Raw genomic sequence first — 14,172 nt, 5'->3', positions numbered from 1 at the left:
AAGCAGATGGAGAAGCAGAAACAAGACAATGAAGACAAAGACCAAGAAGCAGAACAAAAAAATGAAGTTAAAGGAAGAACAAAAAGCACTGAAAATTTGTTGAAATACATAGATGATGAAGAGGACTTGGATGCAATGCAAACTGAGAGAGAAAAGAAACTTCAAGCAGATGCACATGATCTGCTTTCTCTTGATTCTCAATATACAGAGGAGCAGAAGCAGATCATTAGTACCGACGCTGTTAAATCATTACCACAACATCATATTGACTTCAATGAAATAGAAAGTGTAAGTACTCAGAAAAAAGAGGACATGCACATCAACTGTGGATTAGAGATCTGTGAGGAAACTGCTACATCTTGGCAAGAATCATCTCAAAAGAGTAACATTGAACTCATATGCAAGCTATGGAGAATGATTGAAACCTCATTAACTTTATTGATAAAGAAGAAAATGTGTGCTGTGAAAGTGTGAAACGTGAACGGGAAACTACTGATGATGTAAACAGTATGCTGGAAAACATGGAATGCCTGGTAAAAGACTCAGTGGAGAATTGAAGGAATTCACAACAGTCAGTATTCAGAGAAGGCGCAATGAGTGGAAACTATGGCAAAAGACCTTTCTTGAGCAGAGGGAGGCTTTTAGCTATACCTTCAATCTCTGAGTGTGTGGACGAAGACCAGCCGAGTAGTTTCTTAGAGGATTTAACAAATGTTGAGTATAACATGAAGCAGGAGAGAGCTACACTGCCCCTAGTTGATGGGATTGAACGTGTTATTTGTACATAATGTCTTGTGGTGGATTGGATACACATTTTTGCTGATAGTGTTTTTGGTCACAGCATATTATTATGACTTCATTGCATGTTTTGCCATATATATTTTTACACTGTATTGGCTGTTTTATCAAGGGGAGGAAGAGCCGAAAAGCTCCCAGAAAGGTGAAAGAGGACTGAAGTTAATATAATTTACTCGTCAACATTTGTTGGAGAACTTAGAAATGTGAATCTAAATGTTTCGTACACATACAATTGTTGTACAACAACATTGGATTATGTGGGACTATTTATCTCACAAAATTTTATAATGGCAAAGACTTTTATATTAATTTGCCATTACACATTGGTCAATAGGTATATTTCCTTATTTAATTATATTTCCATATTTTCCTTTACTATAAATGAAGAGATTATATGGGGTCTTTATATGTAGAAATCGTTGGGTTTTGTGTTAATGGTGCCTGGAACAGTGATGTTTAAAGGACCACTGGTGAGTAAAAAGTTACTCACCGGATTATAAATGATAAATCTTGAAAAAAGGATAGCTTTAATTTCATGAGATTGGATTATGATTTATATATAATACATATAGAAAATATATAACTTGTTAACTATAACTATAACCTGTTTTTTTGTTTGTTTGTTTTTTAAATCATGTTGATTTTTATGTCTAATATATCTTGGCAAAGAAAGCAATAAGATGAATGCATGTAACATCTGAAGTGATATGGTCATACAACTTTATGAGAGTTAATTTTTTTCTTTTCATATCATCTGGTCTGTTTACAGTAAACCAGTTTGCGATATCGAGGATCAATATCCTTCTTTGTTTCAATAGACCAAACATTATGGTCTTAACATCTCCAAACATGCCAAATTTTGCTTCATAAGGACAGAGGTGTTAGAAGTGGCATATGACAGTCTAAACACAATGTATAAACTGTGTAAAATAAAAAACATAACTTCCATCGTTGTACTCTTAAAATAGATAAGATTTGTGGATCTTCTTCTTTTTTTTCTTTTCTTTTTTTTGTGGTGTTTGTAAATTTGCTTTGTCCAATCAACAGAGTATTTTAAATTAATTAAATATTGTGCAGCTGTTATTATTTCATGTTGTCTTTATCTTGTCCATTTATTGTTAGACATAATTCACGGAACAGGTGAACTATGATCTCATCTCCAGGTTATTAGATTATGCAGTTCACAAATATACTATAAATCTGACCACAGATCTCACCAAACTGACTTCTTTTATAGCTGTAGATATTTAATAATGTTTCAATTGCTTCTGGCCACACAGTAAATGTCAATGGAGTCCATAAAAATATCGGAGCCAAAAGACTTTAATTGTATGAAAAAAAAGGAGAGAAAAAAGTAATTTTTTTAAAATATTGTATTTTGTGTTCCACAGAAGAAAGAATGCATGCATGAGGGTAAGTAAATGACATCATTTTTATTTTTGGTGAACTTTCATGGCTAGATGAGTGACTGCATGTTTATAAGCTAACAGAATAAGAAAAAACGTTAGTCCCTTTAGTTTAAGGTTCATGGGGAGCAGTTTTTACAGTTGGACATTATCACTAACACTAAATGGGACTTAACTACATGACATCAAATCCAAAGTGACACACAAATGCAATTTTGCTCGTTTGCTAACTGGTTGATGCCAAACGTGTGGTCTGGAGCATAGACAGTAAAAGAAATGGACACAGCGACCCCATTGGAACTCAATTGAGACAAGTGAAGCCCATTTTTAGCGATTTTTAGCACTTCCGTTTCTAACGCGCAGCAGACTCAAACTAAGCTTGATGACGTCAGCAACCTGTCTGACAGATGTAAATCTTCTAGTAGCTGTGCGTGCAAACTGCCATCGTTAATCTTGCAGAGACGGCGAGCTTGAGCGGGGAGTTCTTTGGCATGAGTGAGCAGGAGTAAGTATTCTGATTAATTATTTTTTATAGTATTTTAAAATGTAACGCCAGTACGCCATATTAAGTTAATTGCCTGTGAGCTTCTCCTCCTGTCTGTACGGTAATGCGACAGAGAGTCGAGTGGTTATGACGCAATCGTTAGCCTATTTTTACAAAAACTGTTTCAACGGGGCCATAATGTAACATAGAAGGTAATGGAGCCCTTTATACATTGTCGTGTATCTTTAGAAATAATTAATGGACAAATGGAGTCTTTAAACGCCTCAGATGTAAAGTTATTCGCTGTCAAAGTGACGCCAAAATGAATGGGAGTCAATGGGAATGCTAACGCAAGTGAAGTTCTCCTACAAGATGGCGGCACGCGGCCGACTTCAACGGTTGACTTCCTTGTCGCCTGGTCTGGAGCCTTCCCTTTTAATCGCCGAAGCTAAAGTGCACTTTCGGTCCCATCTAGAGCCCTCTGCCCTTCCGGAGGACTGTGCACGCCACTGCCTAGTTTTTGCATTACATATTTCTAAAATTAATAAATAAATAAATACTACAAATTAACTTACTGGGTCTGACTAGTTCTGGTGTTCAGTGAGATTAGTGAGGTTTAAAACATTCACAGTAAGCCATAATAACCAAATGCTAGAAAGACCTAACATCGTGTATTGTTTTTAGCGGCTTTGGCTAATTCGTAAATCCAGTGTAAATGTAAATGTCTACTATGATGCGAAGAAACGCTGTACGAATTAATTTTATTCTTATGCCACATTAATTTATGCGCCAAACTACAGGTAGGCCTAAGTTTTTTAAGCTTAGGCCCATTCACAGCGCGACGTTTTAGAAGCGTTTACGTTTATATTTTTATTGATTATATAATTTTATTGATATTAATATTGTAATTTAATTTATTTAGGCTCATTCTTAACATGAAGTATTCTTTTAAATGAAAATTAATTTTGGATATATATATATATATATATATATATATATATATATATATATATATATATATACATACAGTATGTTTATACAATGTTTATATATGTGCATATATCATTATTTACTACTACTAAATAATAACTTTATTAATGTATAGTCTTATTAGTCTTAATTTTGCCTTTATGTCTTATTTTGAATGGCCAAATCCTTTATCTGAAGTATTCTTATTTTGAATTATTTTACTAACAACAACAGTAACAATAACGTTATATTAAATATTAAATAATATGTAAAAAAACATATTACATACAATAATAACAATATTAATAATAATAATAATTATTATTATATATGTAACAACTTTTCAAAACTTAATTATTAAACTTAATTATCAACCCTTCAGAGAGTTTAAATCAACTGACTTGAGTTTGAGGAGTTTCGTGTTCAGCAACTTCAGCGTAGACGTGCACTTCCGGCACGTTCACTGAAGAGGCGCAATCAGGCTGCGCGTTGTTGCGGTGTCTGCGTGCGTGCGTGCTGACGGAGTCGGTGCGCTGGTAGCCTCCGTGCTGTACTGTACTATGGACCTGCGGAGCAGTGCAGAGACAGACCCGGGTCTCTCCGAATACCACGCCGGCTCCGTCCCGCCGGAGCTGCAGTCCAAGAAGCAGGAGCAGGAGAAGCTTTCGGGGGTGGTGAAGAGCGTGCACCGGAAACTTCGCAGGAAATACATAGAAGGTAACGTTTCTCCAGCGAGAGATGCGTAGCTGTGTAGCCTAGCCTAGATCAGTTTCTGTAGGCTGGCCTGATCAAAGATACGGACATTTAAGCGTCTGGAGAACAACCGTCAACCTAAGTGAACAAAAACTGAGTTATTTTAATTTAAACTTGTGTTGCCTGACTGTTGACATGAACTGGTTTCGTACTTGGCTCGTTTTGGAACGCGTTGGCTGTGGCTCAAAACCTAGTGAGCTGCCTAGCTGAGTGATATTTGAATAGAACGTTCCGAACGCTCTAAAATAATGCTGTCTAGGTAGAACACATTAATTTTTCTGTCTCTCTGCAGCACGACCTTACAGTAGTCAGCAAGCTTGTGCAGAGTCGTTCATCTGTTCCTGTTGCTCTTCATTGATCCGATGACAATGTTTGAAAACATAAACAACTTGTAATTCTCCTTTGGGGAAAAAAGCCTATAAAGAATGAATTTATGAACATGAATCCTCTGAATTGTGTGTACAGGTGACAAGTGTGTTGCTCTAAAATGCTTTGTCACTGTCAATTATTCATCCATTAATTGTTTTACACCTTTTTTTATCTAAAGACTTAATACACAGATGATAAATAATGGTCAGCTGACCTATTTTTAGCGTGTCTCCTTGCTGGGGGTGGTATAGTATAGGCTAAATAAGTATAAATACCTTTTTTTTAAGCTGATATCTTATAACATTCATTTTAAGGATAACATTAAAAGTCCAATAGGTGAACTGAGAACAGTTGAAAAATGTCAATTGTAACAGACTACGGAGAGTTAGAGCTGGTGTACTTGTTATCAATTGCATCATTTTTTTCTCATTGTTATGAGCACTCATGGTATAAATTTGGATTTTTGTTTAGTTACCTAGCCTTAAGTACACTAGCTTCTCATTTGACTTTCTGGGTAGGGATTTAAGGAAGGTTTTTTTATGTATATCTAAAAAGATAAGAGGAAATTTCACTATATGTGTATATAAGTTCTGTCAATTGATTTAGGGCTGAAACGATTCCTCGAGTAACTCGATTACAAAAAATGATCCAGTCATAAAAACTGAATTTACAGTTTAACGCGGAATGGTACGGAATTAGCCAAATTTTGAATGAATTAATAAAAAATAGGTCATTGCACTTACATCAAATCACGATATGGACTAATATCTGTAAATATTAAGCTGGAACAGTCTATTTAAATATGAATCCTGCATGTTCTGCGTGTCTCTGTTAATGAATGGCGCTGAAGCGCATCTTCCTTTATCACACACACTGAATCGCGCGTGACGCTCGCGGTAATTTCAGCGTCTGCTGTCGCACTAAATAAGGACGTGAACACATGAACAACATCTCCAGAACTGCTCTGACAGTCACTTCATGAGCATTTGACCATTTGATTTGAGTAAAACTAGCGTCACATCACACACAGAACTGTAAAGGTACGTCAACACGTCAAAATAAAAGTCCGGTTTAGTTTAAAGACAAGTATTTGCCAGATATGTATTACTATTGTTTCAGCAGAATGTACATAGCCTACTACTAAAAAAAATCAAACATTAGTAAAAAAAAAAAAAAAAAAAAAGGTTTAATCACACAACATTTCTTCCATGTTTTATTTAATAGTAAATACCATTTGTTTACAAAAGTGAAGTATGCTTAATTTTCAATAATTAAAAGATAAATTAATGTTTTATGTTTAATGTTTAATGTGAATCTCAGAAAATGAAATGGCACCAACTGAATGGCACTTAAATGCACTTAATTCATCTGTCAACTTTATTGTCATTGTTCACAGTACAAGTACAGACAGAGAAACAATGGGTAATAATTAAATGTTTATGTTTAATGTTTGATGTATGCATTGCATTCTATGCATTTAAAAAATATAAATATTTTTTTTCTAAAAAAGGAAACTTAGCTGTTCATTTTAAGAGACCCAGGAGTCTTATTTTCTCTTGTATAATTAATATATCACTCTAATTAAGCAAAAACACATTTTATCCGATTAATCGATGGAATTTTTGGTAAAATACTCGATTACTAAAATATTCGATAGCTACAGCCCTAAATTGATTAAAAAAAAGAAATATTTTTCTAAACAAAAAAAAAAAAAAATCTGAAATTGCAATTAATCCCACCTAATATTAAAGTTATTAAATAAACTTTTATACTGCAATAATTTCACATTCAATCTTCAATTTAATGTAGAAACAACATAAAGACAGTTATTTCTTTTTAATATTTTGTTTAATGGCATTATGACTGAAGGCAGGCATTACTGATATACTACTGTCTCTGTGAAATTGTTTTTCCCTGTAATATTTAACCACTGACGAGCCATTCAAAATACTGTATAATTGAGAGCTATACATTTTAACATTGATTAGACTTTAAAAATAACAACTACTAATTTAAGTGAACTTAAAACAAATTTCACATAAACCCATTACATTTCATATTTGGCTACCTGTGCCCTTCAGAAAGTAGGAAATATATACAGAAATTGAATAAAGTTATCAAACACTAAATTCTAAATCAAAGATTAATTGGTAAAGCTACAAAAGAAATTGATTTCCTCTTTTCTTTTGTTGTTTGATTAACAGACATCACAGCAGCTGGTTATTAGGTTATTTTGGGCGCCATTACTTTAAGAGCTGCTGCTGCTGAACATGACGTGGATTAGTGTTGTCAAAAGACCCGGTACTTCGGTACCAAGTCGAAACTAAAAATTTTTAAATGTGACGGTACCAGGTTTCTTTAAGTACCGGTAGTACCGAGGTCCCGTTCAAACCCGGTTCAGCGCTATGATTTCCGCGAAACAGAAAACGAGGATGCAATATCAAAATCCAGTCATGAAAATGAAACTTACATTTTAATATAGACAGTCATGGAATTTGTCAAAGTTAGCATAAATTAATCAAATCAAATCTCCATATGGACCAGTATCTGTAAATGTTAAGCCGCAAAAGTTGTTAGAAATATGAATCCGTGTTCTGCGCGTCTCTGTGTGAATTAATGAATGGCAGAGACGTGCGGGATTGTTTACTACATAGACTGAAGCGCATGACGCTTGCATTAATTTCAGCATCTGAGCTTCAGAGTTCTCTCTCCATCAAGCGATCTGAACTTTTCAGTTCATCTCAATGGACGCACAGCGCACCTGTATTTGATGCTCTGTAAACTCTTTGTGAAGGCGCACGACTCAACGTCGCTTTGCTGAAAGCGCTGTTTCTCACACATGCAAAGAGAGAGAGAGCGAGAGTCTTACCACGCTGAATCGACACGCTACATGTAAACTATTCTTTGTTGTCTTCTCTTGTCAAAATAATGGAGTTTATTTAGAATTATTCATATTCATTTTCAAACAAGCAGAAGACATACCGGTTTCTCTGGTAGTGGGCGGAGCTAATGCGCAAATGGCAATTTCATTGGCTGGCGCTGATCTAGTACCGCCCCGTTTGGATTTCAGCAAATCAGTTTGACCGAACGCAGACAACGTGATTAATATTCATGAACCCAGCAGCTCAATTCATAGTGCATTGTATATAAATTAGTATGATAGTAGAATTAGTAGTAGTATTATCTTTTAATAATAATTAATATGATCTATTACTATTTTTTTTTTACAGAAACCCTCAATGACCAAAAATATCTTAAGCATCACCACCAGTCTTAAGTTCAGTTAAAATGACAAATATGCATTCATTAGGCCTAAAAGTTCATTTTAACATAAAAGCATTGTGATAGGAATATTACTATTATTTAGTAAAATGTATGTGATACTGCTACTACTGTTTAAAAAATTTATAAAACTTTATTTTTTAAAGAAATAAATCACAATATTTCTTCCATGTTTTAATTTTAATAGCAAATCCCCTTTATTTACCAAAAATAAAATGTGTTTAAATTTCATAAATTAAAAGACAAATTAAATTTGGGTGAAACTTGTTTACTGTTTTTCATAATTATATAACTTGTAGAAAAACTTTAAACACAATTGTAAATAAGTATAAAGAATGGCATTGGTTTTATTTTTAGTGCTAAAAAGTTATTTTTTTTTAATTAGCATATTTTTGTGTTTTGCTTTGGTACCGAAATTGGAACCGAGAACCGTGGATTTTCACTGGTATCGGTACCGAATACTGAAATTTTGGTACCGTGACAACACTAACGTGGATCTGACACACATCATGGTGTGTGTGTATGTGTGTATTATATTATGCGTCCGCATAATATAATATCCCTTCAAAAAACAAAAGCCATCTTTCAGACCATATTTTTTGCCCAATTTGTGAACGGTTTCTTACTATGTTGTCTGATCATGACAAGTTTCTAAAAACCTATCCGTGCACATTTTTTAAAAGAATATAAAAAAATTATCTTGACACATGTAAGTCAAATAGTCTTTTTTTTTATTGCTATAAGTAAATTACTGTGAGGATGTCGTGAGCATCATCCAAGACGGATATCATGATAGAGATTTTGAAATGCTATATTTTTGCCTGCAATTAATTCTACCCACAGGAAGCAGAACCTATATATAAAGTACCACCGTGTTTGTACTGACTTTAACTGTGTCATTGAGTTTCCCATGGTTCCGACTAGCTTCATCAGCACTATAAATCCCACACACAGTAGTCTATTCACTAGACCCCGTGATGGGTTAATAAGGAAGGCGTGATCTGGTCTTCTTGGCATAGTACAACAGCATTCATATATAACGGCGCTGCAGTCTTTTCCCTTCTTGTCTTATTCTCTGTAAATCTGATAAGGCCTCTATTTTCCATTCTGTCATGGGACAGATCACTTTTTGTCAGTTCTTGCCCTCCCAAGCACTCTGTTTGCCTTCTGGTGTTATCGGCTTTATCAGCAAGTTTTTAAACTGTGTGTGAATCAGCACAAACACTTGGATGATACAGTGCTTTTGAGCCTGGCGATGGAGTTTTACAGATTTGTTGAAGTCGTATGGTGTTTTGTGAGCCGTTAGACGCAGCGGTTTCAGAATCGAAATTTAGAGGAAGCACAACATCAGCTGACCTCTGAAAGTAGGCTTTGTGAAAACGTTCACTAGTTTCGTGGTGCAGAACGATGACTGTACACTCCTCTGTTTTGTCTTTTTGGGTACAGTGGGCGATTTCGAGAAAATATGGCGTGAACATTGTGAAGACGAGCAGACTCTCAGCGAATATGCCATGGCCATGAAGAACTTGGCTGACAACCACTGGGCGAATAAATGTGAGGGTGAGGGACGCATTGAGTGGTGCCGCAGGTATGATTGCTAATCGTCAGTATTTTATGTTGAGAAGCAGATTTGGTACTTATCGTTACATTTTTCTTGCTGCAGTGTTTGTCAGGAGTACTTCCAGGATGGAGGGATGAGGCGTGTGTTGGAGAAGGATGAGAAGAGTGCTAGACACGCCGCAGCTGGGAATAACACATCCGCAATCTCTCTACCACAATCGTCCTCTTCAAGGTGCTCTAGAACGATACCTTTAACACTGCAAATTCCAGATCGCAATTCATTGGTTCATTGATTAAACCAGCTTTTTATTCATGCTTGGTAACAGCTCAATGTTCCAGATTGGGAGAATACGGCTGTTGGATGTGGGCAGCTGTTTCAATCCCTTCCTGAAGTTTGACGAGTTTCTGACTGTCGGAATCGACATTGTGCCAGCAGTAGAGGTTTGTGTTCCTTGACGTTATATGATACTATATACTTCGTGATTACATTGAATGGAACTATTAAATGGATGTTACTTCTGTTCCATCAAATTAAATGTGTCATATACTCTGACTTGTTTGTTATTGGATAATTATGTTGTTTTGTTTGTCTGGGTCTATTAATTTATTCAAATAGACATTAAAAATGCAATTCTGAAATATTTGTCTTGAATACACTTCATTTTGATATTTTTGGGCATTAACATAAAAAAACGCTCACTAAGGTAATGTAATTTAAGGTGAATTATTATTATTTTTTTTTAATAATGACAAAGCTAAATTTTCAGCAGTCATTACTCTACTCCTCAATGTCACATGATCCTTTAAAAATAATTTTAATATGCAAGAAACAGTGCTGCTTATCAGTGTTGAAAACCATTTCCTTTAAACCAGTTTTATTTTTTCTATTTTTTTTATTTATGTAATGTTTTCAAAAGTTCAGTCCAGTCCTCAATGTGACATGGTCCTTAAATAATTGTAATATGCAATAAACATTTCCTCTTATCAATGTTGAAAACAATTCTACTTAAATATTAAAAATGTCTTTGTTAAATATTATAAATATTTTTTATGTTAATTTTGATCAATTGAATGCATTTTTTTTATACATTTGAATAATAGATACACCATGTAAAATTTCATTATGAATGTTATAAACATTTTTCAAAACCAATATGAATACAAAGTACATTTCTAGGAAATTCTTATTAACTATATACATTTATATCATTTATCTTGGACACTGTCATTGACGCTTGTAGTAATTTTACCTGTCCTGCTGAGTAAAGCTAAATGTTCAGATTTTTTTTTTTCTGGCTACAGAGCGTCTACAAATGTGACTTTCTCAACCTGCAGCTGCAGCAACCTCTGCAGCTGGCCAGCGATGCTTTGGATGCCTTCCTGCATCAGCTGCGTGGCCCCATCGACGCTTTACCTGCCCAGCTATTTCACGTGGTAGTGTTCTCCCTGCTTCTCTCCTACTTCCCATCACCCTATCAGCGCTGGCTCTGCTGCAAGAAAGCACATGAACTCCTGACCCTGAACGGCCTGCTCCTCATCATCACCCCTGACTCCTCCCACCAGGGCCGGCACGCACTTATGATGCGCAGCTGGCGAGTTGCAGTGGAGTCTCTGGGCTTCAAGCGCTACAAGTACGTCAAGTTCTCTCACATGCACCTGATTGCTTTCCGCAAGGTGTCGCCCACCACCATCAGCGACCTGGTCAGCCGCAACTACCCGGAGATGCTTTACATCCCGCAGGACTTTAACACGTACGACGAGGATGGATTCGCAGATTGCTACGAGCCTCCACGCTCCGATTTCGAGGACGACCAGTTGGTGTGTAGCTTTGCGGAATTGCCAGACACACCGTACGATTCAGACTCTGGCGAGAGCCAGAGCGGCTCAGCTACCTTCCACAAGCTGGAAGACCCTATTTTGCTGCAGAGTTGAACTTGTTTACTGCCCCTCTTGATATTTCTAGCCTACCTTCGTGCTGCCAAAATTGCTGTGCTGCGTTTGTGTACTCAAGCCCTTTTAAGCAGCAAACAGTTTGCACAGAGTGAATGAGGACGTTTAAGTGGGCGTTGATTTTTAAGAGTGTGCAAGACATCGCTTTGAACACAAATGTACACACTAAACAGTCTTAATTAAGAAAGTGAGGTGGTTTTGTAACAGAAGCAGCAGCGTGATTTTAGGTCAAGGAAGATTTAGCTCACCCACTTTTTGGCTGTTTTCTCATTTGTCAACTGGATAAACCGTTTAAGACTAGCTTAACTTATACCTTAGGCGTAGTTATTGTCTGAGACAAGATCCAAACTTTTGGTTGGTTTATATACTGTTTTGGACTTTTTCAAATGAATTCCAAAAAAGAAGTTCAGCCAGAAATGAACATAATCATCATTTACACATCCTCATGTCATTTCAAACCTGTATGAACAATGTTATAAGAACAAAAACAGTTTGACATTGGAAAAAAAAAAAAAAGAAGTATACGGTTTTGGAACATGGGGATGAGGAAATGATGACAAATTTTTTCATTTTTGTGTGAACTATCCAATTAATGGTTTGATTCTTAGCAAGTTTTCACTGGATGTTTTAGATGGCAATTTCAGCCATCTGTGCTACCGACTTTTTTGGAATAGCCTTTATCAATGATATTTGTAGCATTTTAAGTGTCTGCGAACCTGTGCGTGTTTTGCTATGTGACATTTTAACTGTGAATGTGGATTTCTCGCTTCAACAAGGTACAATTCATGCGAAGTAGTCATAGTTTTTCAGAACAAACAATCTTGGAGGTGACCAGATTGAATGCATGCGTTGTGGTAACATGTTTCTAAACTTGCGATCAAACGGCCCGAAGGTAGCTGCGTGTCTGCCTTAGTTTTCATTTTAACCGCTAATGTAACCAGTAATATCCGATTACTTGTCAGTAGTATGGAACAGGTAGGAGTTCTCTGCATTTCGCCGTAATGTGACTTTGAGTAGAATAATTGTTTACTCTTGACTGTTTACTCTCGAAACCTTTGGTTGCTCTAAATCTACTTCCTGTATCGTTATCTGGTGTATATCGTATTATTTTTCAGTACATCATTTTAGTTACTAAATGACTGAATATAACTTTTAAGGTACAAAAGTTTGGAAAGTACTCTGCCAAATTTTGATTTCAAGTATTCCGAAAAGATTGTTGCCTGTCACTGTATGTTTTTAGCTCCTATGTATGTAACTGCAGAATTTGCAGCTTTTTAAATTCACCCCTGGTTCTAAAAAACACTATTTTGACTGTCCAAGCACATATTTGCACATTTTTAATAAAACCCTCCATGTGGGTTGACAAAATATCGATATTGGCATCAGCACTTCATTGGAATAGCAATACGTTCATAATCCTAAACGGTCAAATTCCCCATATCACTGTAACCTGGCAGTTAAATTGAGTGACTGATATTAGGCACTGTTTTCTATTGTATTCATGTGGTTATCGTTTTGTAAACCTGATGACATGAGAATATGCTGGGATGGTTTCTACTCTTAAAGGAGTGTGTGAGATGTGCTTTAGAGTTCTGTTGAAACATATATGTGAGGTTTTTGGTGTTAGGCACTTTAAATGTGTTGTAGAGGTGCCAAAAATAAGTGTGGAAAGATTTGAAATTGTAATAGTTTTCAGAATGTGAGCTTTCAGGGTATCGGGGAAAAAAATCCTCCTCAAGGTGCCTTCAAACCCAAATTGTATTTTTGCATTTGTGATTACATGGGCTACTGATGGTCATTAGGAAGTGTGATAATTTCTCTCCCACAATAAACCGTTACAAGTATACATTCTTTCAGGGAATTAACCAGCTCTTGGAAAAAAATTTACTAAAATACTGCCCTATTAGCAATAGTATTCAAAGGTATTCTTTAATCTGTACTCTATTTATAAATCAAAAAAAAAAAAAGCTTTGAATTATATTGGTATACTTGGTGGTGTGTTCAAACATTTACATCTCAAATGTCTTTAGTCTTCCCCAGGCTCTGATCCACTGTTTGCATGATTGATTTTCTTTATCAGTGTTATGATGGTTGACTCCCACAGAACCGGACTATTTGTGATGAATATTGTTATTCATCTTTTATAAATAAAGGTTTTTGTTGCCTTCTCTCTTTTCTTTCATTTGCCTGTAGCAGGTTGCATTAAATACTTTACAGCTATTCATATATGCATTTCATAATTGACAGTACATTTGAAATGTTTTCGATTATAAATATCTATTGTAGTTGGTAACAGTACTGTACAAAAGTTTGGGGTCAGTAAGATTTTTTTTTTCATTCTGCGAGGATGCATTAAATTGATCAAAGGTGACGGTAAAGATTGTTAATACAATGGATAGATAATAGATTATAATGTTAGAATTTTGTTTCAAATATACGCTGTTCTCGAAAACTTTTTATGCATCAAACAATCTTGAAAAAATGTATCAAGGTTTCCACAAAACATTATGCCCCAAAACTGTTTTCGACATGGATAATACATTTTCCTTGAGCAGCAATTTGGCATACTAAAATAGTTTTTGAATGAGCACGTGACATTAA

At 35.6% G+C, this 14,172-nt stretch overlaps 1 protein-coding gene across 1 annotated transcript; it reads left to right on the top strand.

Moving 5' to 3' along the window:
- Window positions 1-4,090: 4,090 nt before the first annotated feature.
- On the top strand, window positions 4,091-13,739 carry LOC132133071 (S-adenosylmethionine sensor upstream of mTORC1). Its single transcript, XM_059545766.1, has 5 exons — window positions 4,091-4,374; window positions 9,508-9,649; window positions 9,725-9,853; window positions 9,948-10,062; window positions 10,924-13,739. Exons 1-5 carry the CDS (start codon window positions 4,218-4,220, stop codon window positions 11,551-11,553), a joined length of 1,173 nt encoding a protein of 390 aa, XP_059401749.1. The 5' UTR covers window positions 4,091-4,217; the 3' UTR covers window positions 11,554-13,739.
- Window positions 13,740-14,172: the final 433 nt, after the last annotated feature.

This window comes from Carassius carassius, chromosome 50, assembly GCF_963082965.1.
Source record: "Carassius carassius chromosome 50, fCarCar2.1, whole genome shotgun sequence".
Lineage (NCBI taxonomy): Eukaryota > Metazoa > Chordata > Actinopteri > Cypriniformes > Cyprinidae > Carassius > Carassius carassius.
The sequence above is the reverse complement of the archived record's forward strand: the minus strand, read 5'-3'. Positions and strand labels throughout refer to the sequence as shown.

Bases quoted from the DNA above. Each gene is read 5' to 3' on its own strand.
- LOC132133071 (XM_059545766.1), top strand. From the start codon at position 4,218: ATGGACCTGCGGAGCAGTGCAGAGACAGACCCGGGTCTCTCCGAATAC. The intron at 9,854-9,947 runs GTGCTCTAGAAC...GCTTGGTAACAG, and splicing joins CCACAATCGTCCTCTTCAAG to CTCAATGTTCCAGATTGGGA. The intron at 10,063-10,923 runs GTTTGTGTTCCT...TTCTGGCTACAG, and splicing joins ACATTGTGCCAGCAGTAGAG to AGCGTCTACAAATGTGACTT.